Source organism: Mobula hypostoma, chromosome 4, assembly GCF_963921235.1.
Source record: "Mobula hypostoma chromosome 4, sMobHyp1.1, whole genome shotgun sequence".
Classification (NCBI taxonomy): Eukaryota; Metazoa; Chordata; class Chondrichthyes; order Myliobatiformes; family Myliobatidae; genus Mobula; species Mobula hypostoma.
Window position 1 is genome coordinate 69100447 of NC_086100.1, and position 25083 is coordinate 69125529.

The 25083-nt window shown below is 39.3% G+C and overlaps 1 protein-coding gene across 1 annotated transcript in view; it reads right to left on the reverse strand.

The window, feature by feature from the left end:
• The window catches only part of LOC134345371 (retinol-binding protein 2-like), a 39081-nt gene extending 14946 nt beyond the window's left edge, over window positions 1–24135 (reverse strand). Inside the window, exon 1 of the mRNA XM_063045918.1 lies at window positions 23967–24135. Coding sequence (XP_062901988.1) covers window positions 23967–24039 — 73 coding nt within the window. The 5' untranslated portion in view covers window positions 24040–24135. The remainder of the gene's footprint in view (window positions 1–23966) is intronic.
• Window positions 24136–25083: the final 948 nt, after the last annotated feature.

Genomic DNA, 25083 nt, shown 5'->3' on the forward strand with positions numbered 1-25083 from the left:
TATTATATATTATCATTGTAAATTTAATTTTTTTTTTATGTATTACACACTACTGCCACTACAAAACACTCTCCTCGTGACCACGTGTATTTCCTCCGGGTACTCCAGTTTTCTCCCACAGTCCAAAGACGTAAAGGTTGGTAGGTTAATTGGTCATTGTAAATTGTCCTGTGATTAGGCTAGGGTTAAATCTGGGGTTGTGGAGCAGTGTAGCTCAAAGAGACAGAATAAAATATGAATTCATGACATATCTCAGTGATAATAAAGCTGACTCTGAGTCTGATTCTGCCATTCAACATTAAAAATACACCCTCTAAAGGTAAGTAATCGAAATATTCTGATCCTTAAAAGAGTGACAATTTGTGAAATGTACTTTACTGGGGTAAATTGTTAAGCTCTGTTCTGAGTTCATTACCCCTCAGTAGATGATTAGCATTCAGCTTCCTGCTGTTATTAACAGTGTTAGTTAGCCTATTTATCAATACAAGGAATTGCACGCTTAACATTTTGCTAGCATTGAGAAAGGCAGAGGAGAGCAAAGCAAAATAAAGAGAGAAAAGGCTGAAGCAAAATGTCTGGAATAAAGAACTTTAATTGTGGAAATCAATCTGCTACGATTTACAAACAGAACAAAATATATAACAGTGAAAGAAAAAAAAATATTCCACTCAAAATTCCAGCTTCTGCAGATTTTCTCATGTCTATGATCTCTATGGCCTTTATATCTACCAATAATACCCACAGGATGATTTTTACTTTTAAGGATCTGAGTGGTTAAACAGAGTTTGAAGGACAATTTTCCACAGAAATCTTGAATTTTCACAGAAAGCAAATTAAGAAATGTTGTTAAAATAAGATGATGCCAGGTCTACCATAGATCTGGCATTTTCAGCATTTTCATAGATTTTTTCCTAATTACTTCAATTTCCAGAAGAAAAATGGCTAAAATGATGAAGTTATTCATCATTTCTGCCCGACTCCTTCTGTAATTGAATGAAATTCCGTATTACCAAAAGAAGTCACAGTTGGTGCTTTTTTGTTACTGCCATACTGTCTACTTACATTGTCTCGGATATCTTTATCTTCAACAGGGCAAAGATCTATATAAGATTCAGGTCAAAGAAAATACGGATATTCACATCTCCACATTTATCTGGACATCACCTTCTTCATTTTCTGAGAAAAGCGAGTCACAGCATTTGATCTATTCAACCTCCTAATCTTTGAGCTACTTGAATACAGGATGTATCCAATGTGTATCATAACTTTAAAGGGAAATATAACAAAAACTGAAGTGCCAGAGTGAAACTTGGATCAGTTATGACAACTTTGAAAGAAAACAGTGCACTGTAGTTGGGTGATTTCTACACAACCACAAGGTATAGAAGGCTGGGCACTCTTTTGCACAGGTGGACAAAATCACAAGTATGGGTGCTTGGAGGTCATTTATTTTATACTGCATTCAGTGTTGAATTTTACTTCTATAAATTTTCCTGAGCTTTATTTCGACCAAGAGATGCATCTTCTAGATGGAACTGATGCTGAACTGGTTCCATATATAGCATATTGTACACATGCCAACATTTAAGGCCTGACTTACACTGATTGCTAAACTGGTGAGAAAATGACCTCATTTAACTGAAGGACACTTAGTAAGCAGATTGGGTGGTCAACATGTATCATTAATCAGAACTCGCAGCTGCTAAATTGTAGCTCAATGTTCCAATTAGTATCTTCTTTTAATCTTTTATGGCTGAACATATTTTAGCAGCTGGAAGAACATGACTCCATCCTTTTCCCCACCAGCACTATTTAGATGTTATTTGTCTGTCAATTTCCAATGCCTAGTGTTCCAATTTGACAACATACTTTTGACTGATTATGTAAGTTCCAAAAAGGACTGAAGTTGAAGAATTTGAACTCTATTTCAAGAGTCATGCTCAACACAGACATGCATGCATTAATAGGTATTCCTTTCATATTAGACTCCTTCTTTGTATGACATTTACCTCTTCCACCTATCACCTTCCACATCTCTCCCCTTTCCTCTCCACCCACCTTCCCCCTCACTTGGTCTTACCTATCACCGCCAGCTTGTAATTCCTCCCCCTTCAATCCCTACCCTCCACCTTCTTATTCTGGCTCTTCCTCCTTCCTTTCCAGTCCTACTGAAGGGTCTCAACCTGAAATTTTGATTGTTCATTTTCCTCCATTGATACTGCCTGACCTGCAGAGTTCCTCCAGCATTTTCTGTGTGTTGCTTAATAGGTATTAATTCCTTTTGATGTAGAGTAATCTGGGAGACTTGGTAGAATGCATGCAGGTAAAGACAATGTTTCTATAAGTTTCTGGGAAATTTCTAAAATATCAAAAGCAATAGAGCTTTCAGTTTAAGATGGTGATACCAAACCTGTGTGACAGCTCATTGGTAGTTCAAAAGGCAAGAAATTTGACTATATTACTAATAAGACCTTTTCTGAAGTAAATTGTAGTAAATTAGTACCGCAAACAATGAAGAGGTGAGCGAAGGTGAAGTGAATTCAAGGACGAACCATGCTGGTACGTTGCAGAATCAACGCAGATGGAGTGAGCCATTTAGAGAGGAGAAGTCGAGGCAGAGGAGCTCTGATGCACGTGTAACTGGCCTGAGTGCGAGGTTGAATCGCTCTGAGTGACGAGCCAATTTAGAGAAATCGAGAGCGCTTCGGGCTGGATGGCAAAATCTGGGCCTGGACAACATGTTTTAGGCCCGAAGCCTTTCGCTGCAATGGTGCCTGGATCCTAGTGTGAGGTACGATGCACTGTTTGGACAATTTAAATAACCTTCTAGAAAGACAGGGCTTCAGGATCGGAGGTGAGAGCCGAATTTGCTCGCTCTCCTGTGATGTTCACTCCTTTCTCCATGGCGCTGAGACTATGAAGACTGCCCCTGGCTGCTGAACTCTGTACCCCCTAATATGATGGACTGATACCAAGGCTTTGAGCCTACTCTGGGCTGCACTGGGGTTTGGATCAATGGACTCATTTGGTTGGGAATGTTGATGCTTGCTTCTATTGTTTGCATGATTTGTGTAGGCAAGAATAAAATTTCTAAAATGCAGTGAGTCAGTTTCACTAGCCCAAGATTTAACATTGCCGAAGTTGATAGCTTATTGAATATCAATAAATATTCTTTAGTGAAATCAAGGAAATGCCAGTGATATTAAATGCATAAAATGCAATGGGGGACTATTAGTGACCGAGAAGGAAATCTGTACATGATGACAGAAAACAGGTGCATGACTCTAAGTTCTGTGCTCCAACCATCTTCAAGAGGTATAGATGATGCAGACATTGCACCTAAGGTATAAATATAAAATGCAGGTATCACAGATGTAAAGGGAGGAAATAATAATGAGCTCTGTGAAATTAAATGTTGTTTTTTTCATTTAGTTTATTCATTTTCCAGGATGAAAATGCCAATGGCGAAACCAACATTTATTGCCCATCCTTAACTATGCTTGCAACAACTTTTTATATTGTTCTGTTCCAAAAACATAGGAGTTAGCATTCCACAAAACAGTTTTTAGGCAATTTCAGAGACCATCATATTTCTGTGGACCCAGGGTCAGACATAGTCTAGATTAGCTGAGGACAGCTTTCTCAAGTAATGACTTTTGATGAATCAAATGATTTTTCTTAACCTCAATCCAGTAATTCCCAGTCATCAGCTAGCCAATGCTGCTATTTAAAAGAAAAGCTCCCAGTCATTTTTAAATGAGTTTAAAATTCCATTGTTGCTAGGGTGGGATTTGAACTTTCAGCTCTGAATAGTTAGTCCACGCCTTTGAGTTACAATCCAGTAATTTAGCCACCTCATGATGAAATTATAATTTATGGATGAGAGGTTAATAGAAATAAAAATATGGTAGACATCTAGCCAGCATTCTAGAGGACTGACACAAGTCAGGAAAGTGCAAAATTTCTCTCCACTTGCAGAAATGGATGCAGTGTCAACAAAATCCAAGACAAAAGCTTCTCACTTTTAATGGAACCTCATCTGCCATCTTAAACATTAATTCCCTTCACCACTAGTGAGTCAGTGTGTACCATGCATAGATCCACTACATTTGCTTTCTTCTGCCTTGTGACCTGTACAAAGGCAGCCCTTTGGGAACACCATCACTTGCAGATTCCCCTCCAAGTGACACACCTTTTATCTGTATGTGATACTTGAATTGTTGTTAAGTGTGTATTGTTGTTAAGTGTGTGACCTATTAGTAGTCCTGCATCCATGACCTCAAGTTTGGCTCCTGCCTTGAGCCATTCTGTTTTATCCTCCCGCTGCCTTGTATTTACCTGTCTGACATGCCTTCTGGTTTCCTGTCAATGAAGGACAGTTCACATTCTTTATCTTCTTCACCAAAGTGCCAGCTTAGAGCAATAAAACCCTCTCTCTCCCAAGATGTGCCTTTCTTTGATGGCTCTCAGTATGATTTCCACGATATATTCCACCCCTTTTAGGAAATGCAGGTTGTTTTAAAAAGTACTATTAGCCACCCAACAGCTGTTTAGTACACAATATTAATGTAAACAAGCAGCCAACATGAACTTCTGATTCTGCTGCCTTTGTCATCAATAGGCAGGAATTAAGTGCATCACTATTTCCAATTTCAGGTACTACACCCCATGATTCACAAGGTGAAGACAAAGTGTAACTGATCCAGATGGAAAAAAAAAGATTCTCCAGGAAATTGAAGTGTTACAATTGTCCTCAGTAATCAGGTACGAAGAGGCAAAAGTGAAGCAAGATTTCCATTTCAGATGTTCTTGCTAAAAATAAACGAATAAAGACTTTCCCTGATCAAATCACTAAAACTCTTAATAGTGTAGAAGCAGAGAAGGTATAGCTGGTATGCACAGAACCACACTCAAAGAGGGATTAGTTCTTCTGGCTAATCTGAAGGGAATAAATTGGCAAGAAGATACTTCTTTGACTGGAATACAAATCACTATCTTTGAAGGCTGTGTGGATTAAATTTTAAAATTAAGATTCAATTAATATGTTTTCTTATGCATGAGCAAACCACTCTTAATCCAGTAAATAAAATGCTGAGAAAATCAATGATAGCAGTTACCCTATTGCTTTGATTTTCCTGGCAGAGATATTGTACTCATTTCAATACTAGTTGCTCTTGGACCTCCAAGATGAAATACAATGCATTCAAATTTAACGTGATGCCAATTTCAACCACACATGCCTTGTGGAATAGGTTTGCAGCAGCATTAGTTCAGATGGATTTCACTCCCTTTTGGCTGTAAATGATGCCAAGTCTTCTTTCAAAATCATGTTTTTCAGCATGGATTCCTCTGGCTTTAATTAAAAAAAAGTAAAGCAGTAATATTTCAACTACATGCAAATCAAAGAAACACAAGTACCCCAGCTTCTCTGCAGCTGAAACCTTGATCAATGATATTATTTTCTTTTAACTGGACTCCTCTGATCACCTTCCCATCTGATACATTCCATAAACTCAAAATCATCCAAAGTTTTGATGATACTTCCTAAAGTCACACCAAATTTCATGCACCATTCGACTCTTTGTTTAATGACATAAAGCAATGGATCGATTGTAAAATTCACCTCCATGTTTGGAAATCGTTTTAATGGACTCACCTCTCTCTGTCTCTGTAATCTTCAACAGCCATGCAAGCCTTCAGATCTGAGAACTCCTCCAGTTCTTGCACATCCTTGGTATTAATTACATCATCGACACTTGCCAAGTCCCCTTGGTGAAGTTTTTCTCCTCTCTGCCTTCAAGATACTACTTAAATCTTATCTCTTTGGCCACTTTTGCTCACATCTTCTGAATGGAGTCAGTATTAAATTTTATCTCATAATATCACTGTGAGATTTTTGAGCTGTTTTACTGCATTAAAAGTAAGTACTGAATCCAAGTTGCTCTTTGTTATAAATAAACTGAATAAATGGTAAAGTGCCTCATTTTAAGAAGAGAATCAATAGCAGTTGGGACAAGACAGATTGGATGGATTATTGTTATTCTTAAATCAACACCAACTCTGATTTAAAGTGCTAAGAGCTACACTGATGTAAGTACCACAACTTGTTGAGGGCTAAACAAGATAATACTGTGTTAGATATGGAAACATGCAATTCCAAATGTCTCCCCGTCATTCCAAGTGTATCTTGTGATTTAGTGAATTATGTTATTCCTAAATGTATCTATTTATCTTGTTGATTGTTCAGACCATGTATACAAGCTCATTGATCAATTTATTAGGTAGACCTGTACACATACAAGTATCTAATCAGCCAATTGTGTGGCAGCAACTCAAAGCATAAAAGCATGCAGATATAGTCAAGAGGTTTAGTTGATGCTCCGACCAAACATCAGAATGGGGAAGGAATGTGATCTAAATGATTTTGATCATAGAATGGTTGTTGGTGGTTTGAGTATCTCAAAAATTGCTGATCTCCTGGGAGTTTCACACACAACACTCTCTAGAATTTATGGAGAATAGTGCCAAAAACAAAAAACAACAAAACGAAACAAAATCCAGTGAGCAGCAGTTCCGTGGGTGAAAACCTTGTTAATGAGAGGTCAGAGGAGAATGGCCAAACAGATTGAAGCTGACATGAAGGCAGCAGTAACACAAATAACCATATGTTACAACAGTGGTGTGCAGAGAGCCACTATGAATGTGCAACACTTTGAACCTTGAATGGATGGGCTACAGCAGCAGAAAGTTGTATCGTTAAATTTCCAGGAATCTAACTTCAAAAGAATTAAGTGTTAAATATTGGTGTTGAGAAATGTTTTGTGATTAATAAAATAGCCACTGATTCTGCAGAGGTACAGTTGACTTTAGCTTCATATTTATAAGAGATTTTTTTTCAGCTTGCACAGTGCCAATATTACAAATAGTCCTGAGAATCTATGCAAGGTAACTGGTAGTTATAATCTGCACTTTTCCTCCGTTATTAAAAACAGTTCAAACTAAAGGTTTACTGACATGAGAGTCCTTGACAGCTCCTCTACTTCAGGATTCGGTGTGGAGAGTATCCTGACTGGTTGCATCACAGCCTGGTATGGAAACACCGATGCCCAGGAACAGAAAAGTTTACAAAAAGTAGTTGATACAGCACAGTCCATCATAAGCAAAGCCCTCATCATCAGTGAGCATGGTTACAGGGAGTGCAGCCACAAGAAATCAGCATCCATCAACAAGGACCCTCCCTCCACCCCCCTCCACCCAACCATCCAGGCCATGATTTTTTTCTGGCTGCTGCCATTAGGAGGAAGGTACAGGAGGCTCAGGACCCACACCACCAGGATCAGGAACAGTTACTACCCTTCAACCATCAGGCTCCTGAGCCAGTGTGGATAGCTTCACTCACCCCAGCACTGAACTGTCTCCACAAGCTGTAGATTCACTTTCAAGAACTCTACAACTCACGTTCCAGTATTATTTATTTACATTTTTAAATTTACTATTTGCCTGATCTATCCTCTTTTGCACATTGGTTGGCAGTCAGTCTTTGTTATGTATGATCTTTCATGAATTCTATTGTAAATTTTTTTATTTTCCTGTGAATGCCTGAAAGAAAATAAATCTTGGTGACATATATGTATTTTACTTTACTTTATTTTACTTTAAACTTTGAACTTTGATCTTTCATTGGTTTACATAATGTGTGAGTGAGGCTTACACATAGAGGGTATTATTTAAGAGGTGGATAGATTTGCTATTTTGAGTGCTATCAGCCCCAAGGGTAAAAACTGCTTCAACATTTACACTTTTTTTTTGCATATCACCAAATGTAGGAATAAACCAGGAATGTCAAATGAATCAGGAATGAGCATAATTAAGCAAAGTTTTAGAATGACTTTTTTTTTCCTTGAAAACTACTTAAAATATTTGAGATAGCTTGGTAGTGTTTAATTTCAAGTGGCTGAAAATAGGTGCAGTGAAAAAATAACTGTACTGATGTTCATTGGAATTTATCCACTTAAATTTGTGATGTATTTAGTCCCACTTCCCAATTGTGAACCCCCAAAATTGATTAAATTTACCTTCAAAAATTGTTAGCCATTTTTCCCCATTTTGGTGAGTGAAAGTGTGGCCTACATGAATCCATTGGCAGTTGGCTGTGGAGATTGCAATGGCCTCATTGATCCTATAAGACATCTTTGGCAGCAAGTTGTAACCTTAAAGTATTCTCTCCATGAAAGACACAACAACTATACAAGAATCTGCTGTGGAGAGAAGAGAGAAAAAAAACAGAACTGGCTGGTGGGCATAAGTCTGATCTATTTTTTAAAACTATATTTTGTTCATAAAATTTTGAAATACAATAAAACTGAGATGGTCCAACACCCTTGGGACTTTGATGTCCTGGACAAGCAGATATTCCAGACTGTTGGATATCATTTCAACATCTACTCAAACAGACTTTTAATTTACTTCTATTTTGATGTTATACAGTTGTAGAATGAATGTTCAGGCTTAGCAGATTAGTTTAAGGGGAGCATGGTAATGAAGTCCAGTGAATCTGAAAGGTACATGGAAATGAAGCCCAATAAGTTTCAAAGGAGAGTGGGAATGGGAACCCAGGAATGAAGGAACCATGGCTATCAAGACATGGGAAACAGAACTAGGTGACCAGATATTAATCAATCCGGATTTCCAAACAATAGGATGATGAATTATCAGGATGTGTAATGCATTTCATACATTTTCATATACAGCATTTTCAGTACAAGCCATGTCATTCCACTGACATATGCCATCAGCATGCTATTGATTTTTCCTTTACAGACACCATGTTTCAGTGTGTTCCTCAGCATGTGATCCGGGAATTTGGAAATGTTTTGATGTGGACTGATGCATAAACAACAAGATTCAGGCAGTCCAGAGGGTGCCTTGAGCTGATAATGCTGTTATTTATCACACTATGCACCCTGGTGCTACACATCTTTGCATGATGAATCTCCACAATAAACACTGCACCATTTCCAGTTCAATGTTCCAGAAAGAGATAGCTGGCTATCTCATTCCCACATTGCTATTCTGAGGGCAGTGGGAAGAGCAACAAGACTCTGGCTGTACATGAAAGATCCGATGAGGAAGACCGATCTCATCATCAGTCAAACAGATCGTAAGTTCTTTCATTGATGTTTCAAAGGAGGTTCAGGAAAATGATTCCAGGATTAAATGACTTGTCATATGAAGAGTGTTTGATGGCTCTGGGCCTATATTCACTAGAATTCAAAAGAATGAGCGGTAACCTCATTGAAATCTATCGAATACTGAAAGGCCTTGATAGAGTGCATGTGGACACAGCCTCAGATAGAGGGGCACTCTTTTAAGATAGAGATGACAAGGAATTTCTGTAGCTGGAGGATGGTGAATCTGCGGAATTCTGTTGCCACAGGCTGCTGTGGAGGCCAAGTCTTTATGTATATTTGAAGCGGAGGTTGATAGGTTCTTGATTGGTCAGAGCATGAAACGATATGGGGAGAAGGTAGGAGATTGGGGCTGAGAAGAAAATTACATCAGCTATGATGAAATGGCGGAGCAGACTCAATGGACTGAATGGCCTAATTCAGCTCTAATATCTTGTGGTCTTATGATGTATTCTACTTCCAGCTTAAAATGGCGCTACCAAAGATGTGCAACAGCTCACTGGTAAATCAGAAGGCAGGACATTTGACTAAAAACATTACTTATAACATCTTTCTTGAAGCAAACTGTGGTGAACTATTGCCGCAGACAGTGAGGAGGCAGGTGGAGGCGAGGTTGGTTTGAGGGATGAGCCGTGCTGGGGTATTGCAAGGTGCAACATGTTTGAGCCACAGGCAGAGATGGAACTTGGAACACCTCTGGAGATGGAGTGAGCAATTTGGAGAGGAGTCGATGCGGAAGAATTTCAATGCCCATTCACCTAACCTGGTTGTGGGGTTGTATCTTTCCAAGCACTGAGCCAATTTGGTGAACTCAAGAACAGCTTCAGGCTGGGCAGCTCAGGTGTATCAGGGTGCCTGGATCCGAGTCCTGGAACGTGGCACTACTTGGTGCTTGAACAATTTAAATACCTGCACAGATAGACTGGAAGTCTGAGTGTTGGGTACGAAGGCGACGTTCGGGCTGATTTTGCTTGCTCTCCCACAAAAGTTTATTCCTTTCTCATCGGTGCCAAGGCTGTGAACTGATCTGGCTGCTGTGCATTGCTGCTTCACTGGTACGAAAAATGGCAACTGAAGCTTGACCTGGGCCTACTGTAGCTGCTCTGGAATACAGTCTGGTTCGGGATGCTGTTGGCTTGCCTGTATTGTTTGCATGAAGCGTGTTTTTCTCTCTCTCTCTCTCTCTCTCTCTCTCTCTGCACAGTGGTTTTTGGTCTTTTTTTAATTGGGTTATTAGAGTTTCTTGCTTTGTAGTTGCCAATAAGCAGTCACATTTTAAGGTGTATAATTTTTCCATTCTTTGATAATAAATGTGCTTTGAATTTGAATTCAATTGAAATGACTTTGACAATCTATTTGGAGAATTATCCAACTATCTCCTTTTCATGTGGGTCTCGAGCATCCTGTACAAAGCACGGCCTGATTTACTTGTAGAGAAAGGGTGCTTCTGCACAATGGTCAGGTGGAGCAGTGCAAACCTTCATTGGCAATGCTGCCTGACCCATCTCTCACTGCACCTCAGCACATGTTGGTATTTGTGAACCCAGACTGTGTCCCAGAGCAGCCAGAGTAGGCCCAAGTCAAGCTTCAGTCGCCATTTTTCAGACCAGTGTAGCACAACATGAATCGAGCACACACACACGGACATCCAGCAGGACAAGGGCCACAATGAGTGCATTTCTTCCTTCCTCACCCTCCACCTCTTTTCTGTAGATGTGCATATATTGTCTCAGGCAACATGATCCATTTTCCATTACTAGGTTAGATGAGAGATAGATCCGATAGCAGCAACAGCATGATGGGGCACACAGCCATTACATCAGCAATGCTGAAGTCACCTCGCCTGATGACCAGATTCCTTCTCATAACTGAGATGAAGCATCACTTTCACAATCCCCAGACCTGATTCACCCTGGATATACCATCCTCTAGCTAATTAGTCCTGTCTCCTCTAAACAGTATCCTGGCACCTGATTTGATGGTGAAGGGAACAAGGAACATCTCTAGAGAGCAGAGATGCAATTGTATCCCTAAGAAAAAAGGTAAGAGATAGACACAAGATTACACCATTCAGCTCTTCGACCCTGGTTCACCATTCAACAAGATCATGGCTGAACTCCAGCTCCATAGCTTTTTTCCTGATATGTTGGACATATTCATTGATTCTTCTAATATCCAGAAACCCATCAGTCTTAATTTTCATTGCAGTCAATAACTACTTCTTCACACCCCACTCTGAGGCTAGACCTTGAGTCAGTTTACCATGTATATCCAGACGGTTATGATCCAATGAGAATGCTTTGTACTGTTAATAGTTGACCAATGAGATCATAGTATGTAATGACGTCCTTTAGAACTTTAGTCCAGCATGGTAGTGCAGCAATTAGCATAATGCTGTTACCACATCATTGACCAGGATTCAACTCCTGCCACTATCTGTGAGCAGTTTGTATGTTTTCCCTATGATCACATAGGTCTCCTCTGTGAGCTTTGGTTTCCTGCCACATTCCAAAACTGTACAGGTTAGTAAGTTTATTAGCCATTTGGGTGTAATTGGGTGGTGAGGGCCCATGGGAAGGAAGGGCCTGTTACTTTGCTGTATCTCAATAAAATACAATGGAATGGATTCAGTTCTCCAGAGGTGTACTAATGGTACAGCCTTGCATGGTAGCAGCCTGCAAAGGCGATGCACCAATTGCAATTTCAGTGTTTTTGTTTTTATATTTATTTACTCCTGAGTAATTTATTGACAAACAATTGAGTTTATTTCCAAAGTGGCAGGCTATTTGTTGAATTTTATACTCGGTTTTCTTTAAATTCAATTCTGCTTTAGTAGCAGCTGCACAATCTCCTCTGTTTCCGAAGTTTGGTTATGTTAGCCTTGGTATATAGTTTTGTCTACATGGCAGGTGCTGTTGTACAACAGGTTTAACACTACTCTGTGGGACTGAATTGCAAGACACGGATGCACCACAAGGATGCATGTTTAGCCCCCTGGTCTACTTGCTTTACACCTATAACTGTATGGCTAAGTACAGTTCCAACAGCATTTCTAAGTTTGCAGCTGAAACCACCATTTTTGGCCAAATCAAAGATAGTGATGAATTGACGTATAGGAGGGAGATTGAAAATCTGCTTGAATGTTGCCACAACAACAAACTCTCACTCAATGGCAGCAAGTCCAAAGAGCAGATAATTGACTACAGGAGGAAGAAACTGGAGGACCGTGAGCCAGTCTCTTATTAGGGTATTGGCAGTGCAGAGGGTCAGGAACTTTAAAATCCTTGGTGTTATCATATCAGGGGATCTTTCCTGGGACCAGAACATAAGTACCTTCACAAACAAGGCATGATAGCCCTCTAATTTCTTAGATGTTTGTGCAGATTTGGTATTGACAAGGTATAGCCAGGTATGGAAACTCCAAAGCCCAAGAACGGAAAAGTCTCTGAAGACTGGTGGATACAACCCAATTTCATCACAGGCGAAGCTCTCCTCACCATTGGGCACATCTACAAGGAGCACTGTCACAAAAAAAGCAGCATCCATCATCCAGGCCATGCTCTATTCTTGTTGCTGCCATCAGGGAGGAGCCTTAGGCCTCAAACCTCCAGGTTCAGGGACAGTTATTGCTCTTCAACCATCAAGCTCCTGAACCAGTGTGGACTCTACAACTCATGTTCTCAGTATTATTCGTTTATTTATGTATTTATTACAGTTTTCCTTCTTTTGCTCAGGGGTTGTTTTTGTTTGTGAGTAAGTTTTCATTGTCTCTATCATATTTTTGTTCTACTGTGAATGCCTGCAAGAAATGAATCTCAAAGTAGTATATGGTGATGTATATGTAATTTGATAATTAATTAACCTTGAACTTTGGACTTTTATTTTCTTATTCAGTATCATCTACCAATGCTAACATTGAACTTTTATTTGTTTCTTTCCCTTGCACTTACTCCAATTACTGTATGGAGTGTCTGTTGTCTATCCATCCTGATAGTTCAATGTATAAGAGACCTACACCTAATTCACTAAAAAAAAATGAAGATATCCCTCAGATCAAGCAAATCTACAAGTCGAAATGTACTAATATTATAATGTACAGTTCAATCCATTAAGGAGAGCTGCATTGCAGCTGGTTTAAAATAAATAAAGCATATATAAGTAAATTGCCTGACAGTGTACTCTTAAGTTGTTTCAATGACAATATTCATCAGTAAGTGCCGCAACTTCAATACTCTTCCACTGCATGTTCTTTATAAAGTATAGTGCTAGTTATTTGTACAATTGTCATTTGAAATGCACTATTATCCAGAGAGAGTGAAACTCACATGTCTTATTAAGTGACTAAATTACTTGGTTTGCTGTATTAGTCTTGAAAGAAACAGATTTCTGGAAAACCACAGAGAACTACAGGGTAGAATTGTGTTGACATTGTCAGCTGGAAACATGCATAGGATAAATCAGAAATAAATGACTGATTATAAATTCTGATTTAAATTAATGCCATCCTGCTTTGAAGTTTGACATTTTTTTTTTCTGGAGCATGTACTTCAGAGCAGTGGGAATCATACAGCCAGTAGCAACCCCAGAATAATTTATCAGACTTGCTAACACTCTCTGCTAGGGAAGCATTTATTTCATTTAATAAGCTTGCTGGCCAGCCTTAGCAAATTCAGCAATTTATTCATATCTTAAGGTACAATAGCTCAAAAATCTCACTAAAGGTTTTGTCCCAAGTCTTTCCCAGCCACATTCGCTGAAATCATCTGTGATTAAAGTGAATGTCTTACTTGCCTAGGAAGGACAGCAGACGTTCATCAGAGTAAATGTTATTCATTATTCTACTAAATCAATAGCGAATTCTGACAGCTCTGGGATGGAGTTATAGTCATAAAATTTCCTTGAACGTCAAGAAGGTCTTCAATAGGTCCCCCACCTAGAAAACATGGTAATTCTGTGGCATAAGGCCGTAATTTTTTCATTAAGTGATTGAGTAGAATTAGTGGAATGATAAACAGACCTACCATTTGCTCTGCTGTTGCCTGACTTGCTGGCATTTTCTGTTTTTGTTTCAGATTTCTCACTTCTGTTGTTTGTCAAGAATTTCATGTTAAGTGATTATTTGAAAATGGGCAGTTATAGAGTAACTAATGAAGTTATGGGATGAGGTGAAATTGATGGGTGTGGAGCAGTCATCATGTGGGGAATGGTTATAAAGTTGGGGCAATGGTTACTAGCTGCTCCTCTAGGCCTATAACTAAGACCAAAAGACTTTAGAAGTAGGAGCAGAATTAGGCCATTCACTCATTAATTCTGTTCTGCCATTCTCTGCATACCACTAGCTCCTGTGAAAGATGTAACCGAGGATGCACCAGGTTATTCTGTGTATAATCATGAGCTTTGGGTCTATGTGTAACTCACATTCCCACTATTCCACAAATGGATCAATGTCATCAGAACTAGGCTCAAGATACTAAAAATGACTCTCTAAACTCCTTTTCTGTACTTGTTTATATTCTGACCTATGACTTAACTCTTTGTTCATGCTTTTGGATACTCTTTCTAATATTTCTTCCATTGTCTCCTTACCAATTTTCATCTGATTATTTCTGTATGGATAACTCCAGGTCATTTTGTCTACATGAAGTAAAAAGCTTCTTTAGGGGGAGGGGGAGGCATGGCTTTATTGGTAAGAAATGATATTAAATCATTAGAAAGAGGTGATATAGGATCGGAAGGTGTAGAATCTTTATGGTTTGAGCTAAGGAATAGCAGGGGTAAAAGGACCCTGATGGCAGTTATTTATAGGCCTCCAAACAGCTGCAGGGATGTGGACTACAAATTACAACTGGAAATAGAAAAGGCTTGTCAGAAGGGCAGTGTTATGATAATTGTGGGGGATTTTAACATGCGAGTAGATTGGAAAAATCAGGTCGGCACTGGATCTCAAGAGAGAGAATTTGTAGAATGTCTGCGAGATGGCTTTTTAGAACAGCTTGTTGTTGAGCCCACTAGGGGATCGGCTGTACTGGATTGGGTATTGTGTAATGAACCGGAGGTGATTGGAGAGATTGACGTGAAGGAACCCTTAGGAAGCAGTGATCATAACATGATTGAGTTCACTGTGAAATTAGAAAAAGAGGAGCCGAAATCTGATGTGTCGGTGTTTCAGTGGAGTAAAGGAAACTACAGTGGCATGAGAGAGGAACTGGCCAAAGTTGACTGGAAAGAGACACTGGCGGGAAAGCCGGCAGAGCAGCAGTGGCTGGAGTTTATGCGATAAATGAGGAATGTGCAAGACAGATATATTCCAAAAAAGAAGAAATTTTCCAGTGGAAAAAGGATGCAACCGTGGTTGACAAGAGAAGTCAAAGCCAAAATTAAAGCTAAGGAGAGGGCATAGAAGGAAGCAAAAATTAGTGGGAAGACAGAGGATTGGGAAGTCTTTAAAACCTTACAAAAGGAAACCAAGAAGGTCATTAAGAGAGAAAAGATTAACTATGAAAGGAAACTAGCAAATAATATCGAAGAGGATACTAAAAGCTTTTTCAAGTATATAAAGAGTAAAAGACAGGTGAGAGTAGATATAGGACCGATAGAAAATGATACTGGAGAAATTGTAATGGGAGATGAGGAGATGGCAGAGGAACTGAACAAGTATTTTGCATCAGTCTTCACTGAGGAAGACAGCAGGATACTGGACACTCAAGGGTGGCAGGGAAGAGAAGTGTGCGCAGTCACAATTACCACAGAGAAAGTATTCAGGAAGCTGAATAGGCTAAAGGTAGATAAATCTCCTGGACCAGATGGAATGCACCCTCGTGTTCTGAAGGAAGTAGCTGTGGACATTGCGGAGGCATTAGCGATGATCTTTCAAAAGTTGATAGATTCTGGCATGGTTCCGGAGGACTGGAAGATTGCAAATGTCACTCCGCTATTTAAGAAGGGGGCAAGGAAGCAAAAAGGAAATTATAGACCTGTTAGCTTGACGTCGGTGGTTGGGAAGTTGGTGGAGTCGATTATCAAGGATGAGGTTACAGAGTACCTGGAGGCATACGACAAGATAGGCAGAACTCAGCATGGATTCCTTAAAGGAAAATCCTGCCTGACAAACCTATTACAATTTTTTGAGGAAATTACCAGTAGGCTAGACAAGGGAGATGCAGTGGATGTTGTATATTTGGATTTTCAGAAGGCCTTTGACAAGGTTCCACACATGAGGCTGCTTAACAAGATAAGAGCCCATGGAATTACAGGAAAGTTACATACGTGGATAGAACGTTGGCTGATTGGCAGGAAACAGAAAGTGGGAATAAAGGGATCCTATTCTGGTTGGCTGCCGGTTACCAGTGGTGTTCCACAGGGATCAGTGTTGGGGCCGCTTCTTTTTACATTGTACATCAACGATTTGGATTATGGAATAGAGGGCTTTGTGGCTAAGTTTGCTGACGATACGAAGATAGGTGGAGGGGCCAGTAGTGCTGAGGAAACAGAGAGTCTGCAGAGAGACTTGGATAGATTGGAAGAATGGGCAAAGAAGTGGCAAATGAAATACAATGTTGGAAAGTGTATGGTTATGCACCTTGGCAGAAAAAATAAACGGGCAGACTATTATTTAAATGGGGAAAGAATTCAAAGTTCTGAGATGCAATGGGACTTGGGAGTCCTCGTACAGGATTCTCTTAAAGTTAACCTCCAGGTTGAGTTGGTAGTGAAGAAGGCGAATGCAATGTTGGCATTCATTTCTAGAGGAATAGAGTATAGGAGCAGGGATGTGATGTTGAGGCTCTATAAGGCACTGGTGAGACCTCACTTGGAGTACTGTGGGCAGTTTTGGTCTCCTTATTTAAGAAAGGATGTGCTGACGTTGGAGAGGGTACAGAGAAGATTCACTAGAATGATTCTGGGAATGAGAGGGTTAACATATGAGGAACGTTTGTCCGCTCTTGGACTGTATTCCTTGGAGTTTAGAAGAATGAGGGGAGACCTCATAGAAACATTTCGAATGTTAAAAGGCATGGACAGAGTGGATGTGGCAAGGTTGTTTCCCATGATGGGGGAGTCTAGTACGAGAGGGCATGACTTCAGGATTGAAGGGCGCCCTTTCAGAACAGAAATGCAAAAAAAATTTTTTAGTCAGAGGGTGGTGAATCTATGGAATTTGTTGCCACGGGCAGCAGTGGAGGCCAAGTCATTGGGTGTCTTTAAGGCAGAGATTGATAGGTATCTGAGTAGCCAGGGCATCAAAGGTTATGGTGAGAAGGTGGGGCAGTGGGACTAAATAGGATAAAATGGATCAGCTCATGATAAAATGGCAGAGCAGACTCGATGGGCCGAATGGCCTACTTCTGCTCCTTTGTCTTATGGTCTTATGGTCTTCAGTGGCCAAATTATAAGTGTTGGTTTAACATGGTGGGTTACAGTTGACTCTAACAACACATTTTGCACTTAAAAATAGATACTAGCTCATATTATTTAGACTCGTCTGGCTGAAATATAGCTTCATTAAGTTTCTTATAACCATGTACTCATCACATTGAATACGTAATGCCCAGCTCATTCATAATTGGAAGGAGTACTTTTAATCTAGTTGGGGAGGCACCCCGATATGGATGTGGAATGTTGCCATGCTTGGTCACAGCAATTCTTCGCAAGTTGAACACCTAGCAGTTTCTTTTCTTGCTCATATTTGGGCTGTCCAAGCTCTATAGATATCTACTCAAGACTGGGTCTCCCAAAAGTAATTTTATCTCCTCTATAAACCTTAGATGTTCAGATATTTGATCAGGTGCCCATTCAATTGGCACAAAAACAGAAAATATTTCCCTGTTTTACATTCACTTAACATATTGCTGCTCTGTTAGTGTGGGTTCTCTCTGTTGGTAGTGGATAGAACCCACAATATCGCAATGAGACGATATCCTGTGTACCTTATCCTGATGCACCAGAGTGGAAGTGATTGAGTAAAATGGGTTACTTCACGCATGTTTCATTTCTAAGATGCCCCCAATATAGTTGTATGCTGGATGCAAAGATCTTTCATATATTTTCCATATTGCTATGACTTAATTATGAGCTTATTTGCGAGATTATTATTAATGCAGTTTAATATGAAATTCCCTTCTCACTATTAAGTGGATAATGATTGCAAAAACTTGTGACCTGCCACTGATTGTTCAAATTTGCCCTTTAATCAGCGATTTAGGCACAGTTCACTTTAGTCTGTGCAAGACTTCCCTGGATGGAAAGATTCTCATTAAACAAGAATTTTTTTTGTAGATTAAGTGAAATCACCCTCTTTTACTTTTGAGCAGATTTCCCTGGCTACTGTTCATTGTGCTACATTTCAAATTGCAACTTATATAATGTTAATTTTCATATTAATGAGAAGGTCAAATTATTATTTTATGAGGAATAAAGGGAAATGACATTAATGGGGGAAAAAATTAAACATATTCTTAATATTTGCTCTCAGAAGTCACTCAACCTTGCAGCAGTACAATAAACTTCAAAGTAATCTGGCTAATGAAGGAAGCCAATCCACTACTCCAATATTTGTTCGCTTCCATGGGTGACCATAGCAAAGGATTAGGGTTTAAGGCCATACTTCATTTTGGCAACTCAATACTGGGATATTCAAACTGTAGTCATTATGGATGTGACACTGGAATAGGAAAACACTCATCTCCACCTTGATCCCATGCTTCCCACAGATCTCAACCAAATGACATGGGAATGAGACATAACATGAGACCTGACGTGTTAAGTTGTGTGCTAACTCAACTCTGAAAATGCTATGGGAAAAAACAGGCATCTTTATGCAATAAAAATAAAAGAATTGTATATGCTGGAAAGATAAAATGAAAACAAAATTGCTGGAACCACTCAGTACATTGGACTAGATTGGTGGAAAGAGATGCAAAGTCAATGCTTCATGTTGAAAAAAGTTCATCAGAAGTCATGAAAAATCTTCATTGTTTCCACTTCTGACAAGGGCACTTTCAACCTGAAATCTTATCTCTGTTTCTCTTTCCATTGATGCTGTATGGCCAGCTGAATGGCTCTAACTGGGTAAATGTTCATGCAAGAGATCAGAAAAATGTCTTTAAACCACTTGTGTGGTGTTAGATTAAATTGCTATGACATTACATGATATTAATAACATTGTGAACTTTCCCATCAGTGCAATTATAGTTATGACACTGAGATAATGAGTCCACGTATCACATGAGAAAAGAAGCAAGTTATGAATCATAAAAATAGGATCCATTGATTAATCATGAATAGATCTTGACAATTATGGGCTCGTCTTTCAACCATTGATTAAATAAAGACAGAATTGTTGTTTTGTTATACTGTATCTTTATAGGGAAGATATGTGGCAAATAAAACATTTTGGAAAATTTTTTGTTCATGTATTTTCAGTCCTTATAAGTTGAAATCAGGTTGAGAACTCCTTTACTAACTAGCAACTTGTCACTGTTGACACAAATTATCACACCTCCACATACATGCAGTCTTCACAGACTTCTCCTGTGAAATAGGTCTGCTGCCACTAGAGCTTCTAAAAGGCTTAGCATGCTCATAGTATAATGTATGTTACAGCAGGGGAGAAATGAGCATGGAGAAAAGGAACTCACCATGTCCCTTTTCAAATGATGATCTGATTCCACTTCTGCTCAATGTTCATCGCAGACAAAAGATGAAAAAGTACGATCGATTTACTTATAAATATACATTTGATTGAGCAATTTATTGTCATTAGAGAACATTTAGGAGATGAAGCAGTAGTTAGTGAATACTTTTTGCATTGTAACTATAATGTCAAGTCTATCAATACAACTTGGCTCCCTGTTTGAAATCAATTAATCCAAAGAGATAAGTAATGCAAAATGGGACATTTTAGTCAATAGAAGCATTGTGTGTATTCAGAACAAATTCTCTTCTCAAATTAGCATAGGTTAACACTTTTAATTTACCTTAAATACTTAAACAGAACAAAATTTAAAACAGCTTATTTTCATAATGGGAAACTGATAGAATCATTTGCATTCAGCACACACAAAATGCTGGAGGAATTCAACAGTGGTCTCAGCCCAAAACATTGACTGTACTTTTTCCCATAGATGCCACCTGGCCTATGAGGTCCCCCAGCATTTGTGTGCGTTGCTTGGATTTCCAGCATCTGCAGATTTTCTCTTGTTTGTGATTGGAACATTTGCATTTGTATTCTGATGGGTTAGGACGAACATTGACTAATCAACTTAGACATGTTACAAGATTGACATGAAGTTGAATGTTTAGGCCAAAAATCTGCAAAAACAACCTAAAGTGGTGCCTTAAAGCAGACACAGTCTTGAATTGATGACTGTTTCAGTTTAGAATCAGAAATAGGTTTAATATCAATGGCACATATTTGTGAAATTCGCTGTTTGGCAACGACACTACAATACAATATATAATAAAAAGTGTGAATTATAACGAATATATATATATATAAAGAAAATTGAATTAAGTAATTAGTACAAAAAGAGAGGGTAAAATATTGAAGTAGTCTTCATGGATTCATTATCTATTCAGAAATCTGATGGAGGAGGGGAAGAAGAAGAAGAATTTTGAGTGTGTGTCTTCAAGCTCCTGTACCTCCTCCTTAGCAATGAGAAGAGGGAATGTCCTGGATCAGGGGTCCCTAACCTTTTTTGCACTGCGAACCGGTTTAATATTGACAATATTCTTGCGGACCGGCCGACCCGGCGGGGGGGGGGGAGTGGGCGGATAGGGTTGCCAACACACAAGAGTAGCAGTCAAATACGTTTTGTTTATCCCGAAAGACTACAATGACCATGAAGCCTTGCGCGGGCACCAGTGCGCATGCACATCGTGACCTGCCGATTTTTCTCCCTGCAAATCCTTTTTGGCGATTCTGTTCGGGGGGGGGCAGGGTGTTAGTCACAACCAGAATATAAGTGATAGGTGGCTAATACACTCAATTTCGTTTCTAAAAGGGTTTATCTAACTTATTTAATATTAAACACACAGCGCATATTTTCCTCGCATGAATATAGTGATAAATCAATTAGCAGGGGAGGACAGGGGAGCTTGAAGTAAGTGTTGAACGAACTTCCAGTAGAAGTGGCAGAAGCAGGTTCGATATTATCATATAAGAAAAATTGGATAGGTATATGGACAGGAAAGGAATGGAGGGTTATGGGATGAGTGCAGATCGGCGGGACTAGGCGAGAGTAATGTTCGACATGGACTAGAAGGATAGAGATGGCCTGTTTCCGTGCTGTAATTGTTGTATGGTTATATAAGTAAGTCAATAGCATCATAACATTTTAAGTAACGTTTGGATATTAAACACACAGCGCATATTTTCCCCATATGAACATATAAAATCAGTGCAACACACCAATATCGCTGAATCAGTGGGAGCCCTGGGCTTGTTTCCCTGCAACAAGACAGTCCTATCGAGGGGTGATGGGAGACAGCGATACTCGAAGGGAGTTCCTTGTGTCCAGTCTATTCCGCAATTTAGTTTTCCTTGCATTCATTGCAGAAAACTCCGCTGCGCAGAAAAATCTTGGAAATGGAAGCAATGTTTTCAGTGCTTTTGAAGCTATCTCAGGATATTCAGCCTTGACTTTGATCCAGAATGCCGGCAGAGATGTTATGTCAAACATACTTTTCAGCCCGCCGTCATTTACAAGCTCAAGGAGTTGATCTCCTTCCCGCGCTGACATGGATGATGCGCGGGTAATGACCTCGCATGCGTAATGGCTCAACAGTGGCCATGACCGGGAATGAGGAAAGATCCAGCTGACTCCTATTGCCAAATCATATCGTTTCCTCGCGGCCCGGTAGCACACAGTTTGCGGCCCGGTGGTTGGGGACCGCTGTCCTGGATGATGGGGTCCTTAAAATTGGATGTTACTTTTTTGAGGTATCTTGGATGCTAGGAAACTAGTGCTTATCATGGAGTTGACAGCATACAGCATTTTCTGATCCTGTGCAGTGGCCCCTCCATACCAGATGGTGATGCAACCATTTAAAATGCTCTCCACAGTACATCTGTAGAAATTTTCAAATGTCTTTGGTGACAAACCAATTCTTCTCAAACGCCAATGAAATATAGCCGCTGTCATGCATTCTTGTAATTGTATCAATATGTTGGGCTCAGGATAGATCCTCAGAGATTTTGACACCCAGAAACTTGAAACTGCTCACCCTTTGCACTTCTGATCCCTCAGTGAGGACTGGTATGTATTCCCTCAACTTCTCTTTACCTAAAGTCCACTATCAATTCCTAGGTCTTACCGATGTTGAAGGTAAGGTTTTTGCTGGAACACCATCAATCAGCTGATCTATCTTGTTCCTGTGTTGTATGCCTCCTCATCACCACCTGAAGTTCTGCCTGCAGTAGCTGTGTCATTGTTAAATATATTGATGGCAGTTGAGCTGTGCCTAGCTAGACATTTGTGGGTGCAGAGAGAGTAGAGGAGTGGACTAAGCAAGCCTCCCTGAGGTTAATGCTATATCATGCAAAACAATAGTTACAGATCTTCAGTAACCAACAAATACATAATAACTTCACTTCAGTAAATTAGATGAAGTTAAAACTGGATCCACATAATGGGGGCACAGTATTGATATTAGTCTTTTCAGGTTACTCAGGCCAGGACTCCCAGATTATTTTGTATTTCATTAATTTAAATTATACTGTAAGAATTTCTTCTTATTTAAAAAGTGTTAACATTATATTTGTACCTTCAGCAGATTAAACACGCCATCACTCGCAAAATGTTTAGCTCAGCATTAATTTCTCCTTATCTACCATACCCTGAAGCTTTATACTTCAGCCTCAATTCTCAAGCATAATGTACGTATCTATCTACAGACAAGAGAAAATCTGCAGATGCTGGAAATCCAAGCAGCACATACAAAATGCTGGAGAAACTCAGCAGACAAGGTAGCATCTATGGAAAAGAGTACAGTCGACATTTAGGGCCGAGACCCTTCAGCAGAACTGGAGAAAAGAAGATGAGGAGTAGATTTAAAAGGTGAGAGGATAGGGCTATCTAACTACCTTGCCACAGATCCATTTCTTAAATATCATCACATCCAACTCCCCAGCTTTATTGCAGGCACACACGCACTTTCTCTGACCTCAAAATAATAATCTTCCCTTTTCCCCTCATTTTCATCAGGATCACGTTCTTCCCCTTCAAGCAGAAATTACTTGTAGTCTGAACTCAAGCATCAGTGAAAAGGAAAGCATATTCTCACTTCGCAGAGGGCTGTGTACGGATTTGTTTACCAAATGCTAAGAATTGAGCTATATTTATTTGGTGTTGAGTTAATTTTTTGTCAGAATATCTTTTACTTTGCTGGAAAACACGGAAAGCAATGTACACCAGCATGTTTCAACAAACAGTAAGTGATATAAATAATATATAGATGCATAATCTCAAATCCAATTTAAACACTAACAAACATATTACAGAAACCAAATAACATACCTGCTATTATGTGTGTTACCTTTCAAAATCACAAACCATTATCCCTCCACTATCAAATGCAAAAACTAAGGGAACTTTTATTATAGGCATTAAGTAAAGTTGGTGTCAGACATCACTTATATTCACACGCAGGTCCTGGGTTATTCTGCTCCTGCTTTATAATAGCTTATATCTTACAGTTCCATTATTGCGTGCATATATCTTATGCAAAAAAATAAAAAAGTCATTGCCAATAAATGATTATAGAGCAGTTAAAACTTACCCAGAGCTTTCATGTAACCCTCAAAATTCTTATTTTCTGTCATCTCCCATATACCATTGTAATCTGCAGGCATTTTGGCAGTATTCCTCCAAAAAAAGAGATTCAAGGAAAAGAAAATTTTCAGAGGATCTATCTGTAAACTATAGTATGTGCTCTTGCTCTTATATTGTTCATAGTTTTATCATGAAAGTCCATAGTTCAACAGATTAGATAATATTATCACATAAAAAAGCAAAAAGACTTTTACCTGTTGCATAATCTCTTTTAGTTTTTGATTAAATAGGAAATTGATTAACTAGCCCTACTATCAAAGGCAGAGCTAAAAATTAAATCTGAAGAGTTGTTCTGTTTTCAGCAGTTAGGATTTGTAATATTTCTATGAGGAAAGACTACAACTTAAGAGACTCCTAACATTGCACACTGAAGGTCTGGAACCTGTGTAAAACTCTCTCAGACTTTGCTCATGGAATGTTGATGACAAATAAATTAGGCTGACATAATGTAAATCTTGTCAGCAGGTACAAATAAATGTCTTGCACCATGAATGGTGACGTTTGAATCCACTGTGTCATGTATTTGCAAATTTTGTTTTAAAAAAAGCTTTTCTGGATAAGAAAATGCAATCCAGTGCTGTATTTACAACTTAGCAGAGGCTCTTTATTTAAGGACAAGAAAATTCATCCTCCTTTTCTTGAACAGCAGGCAGCACACAACTAATGAATTGGCCAAGTTAACAAGCTTTTCTTGAGCTCAGAGACTGAGGATAACACACGAATCAAGATGAATGTGAAGAAGAAAGGCAGCCACATCAGAAAGTGACAGGGGTCTTTTAATTTTGTGGTGGCTAGCTGCATCTGCCGTCTATCAGCTGCTGCGCTGGAACTGCAGAGTGGCATTTGTTGGGGAGAATGTACCCACTGAATCCTGGGCTCCTCAGTCCTCCTATTACTGGAGAGGGCAATTACAACATGCAGGTGAGACAAGTGGGAACTGTGGAAGCAGCCTTCAGGTTCCTCAAGAGGAGTTTCAGGTGATCAGTCAGATCAAGGAACATCCTGTAGTACACTTTAGAGAGACTTTACTGTACTGCAGTCTCCACATTTTCACAATTGTAAGG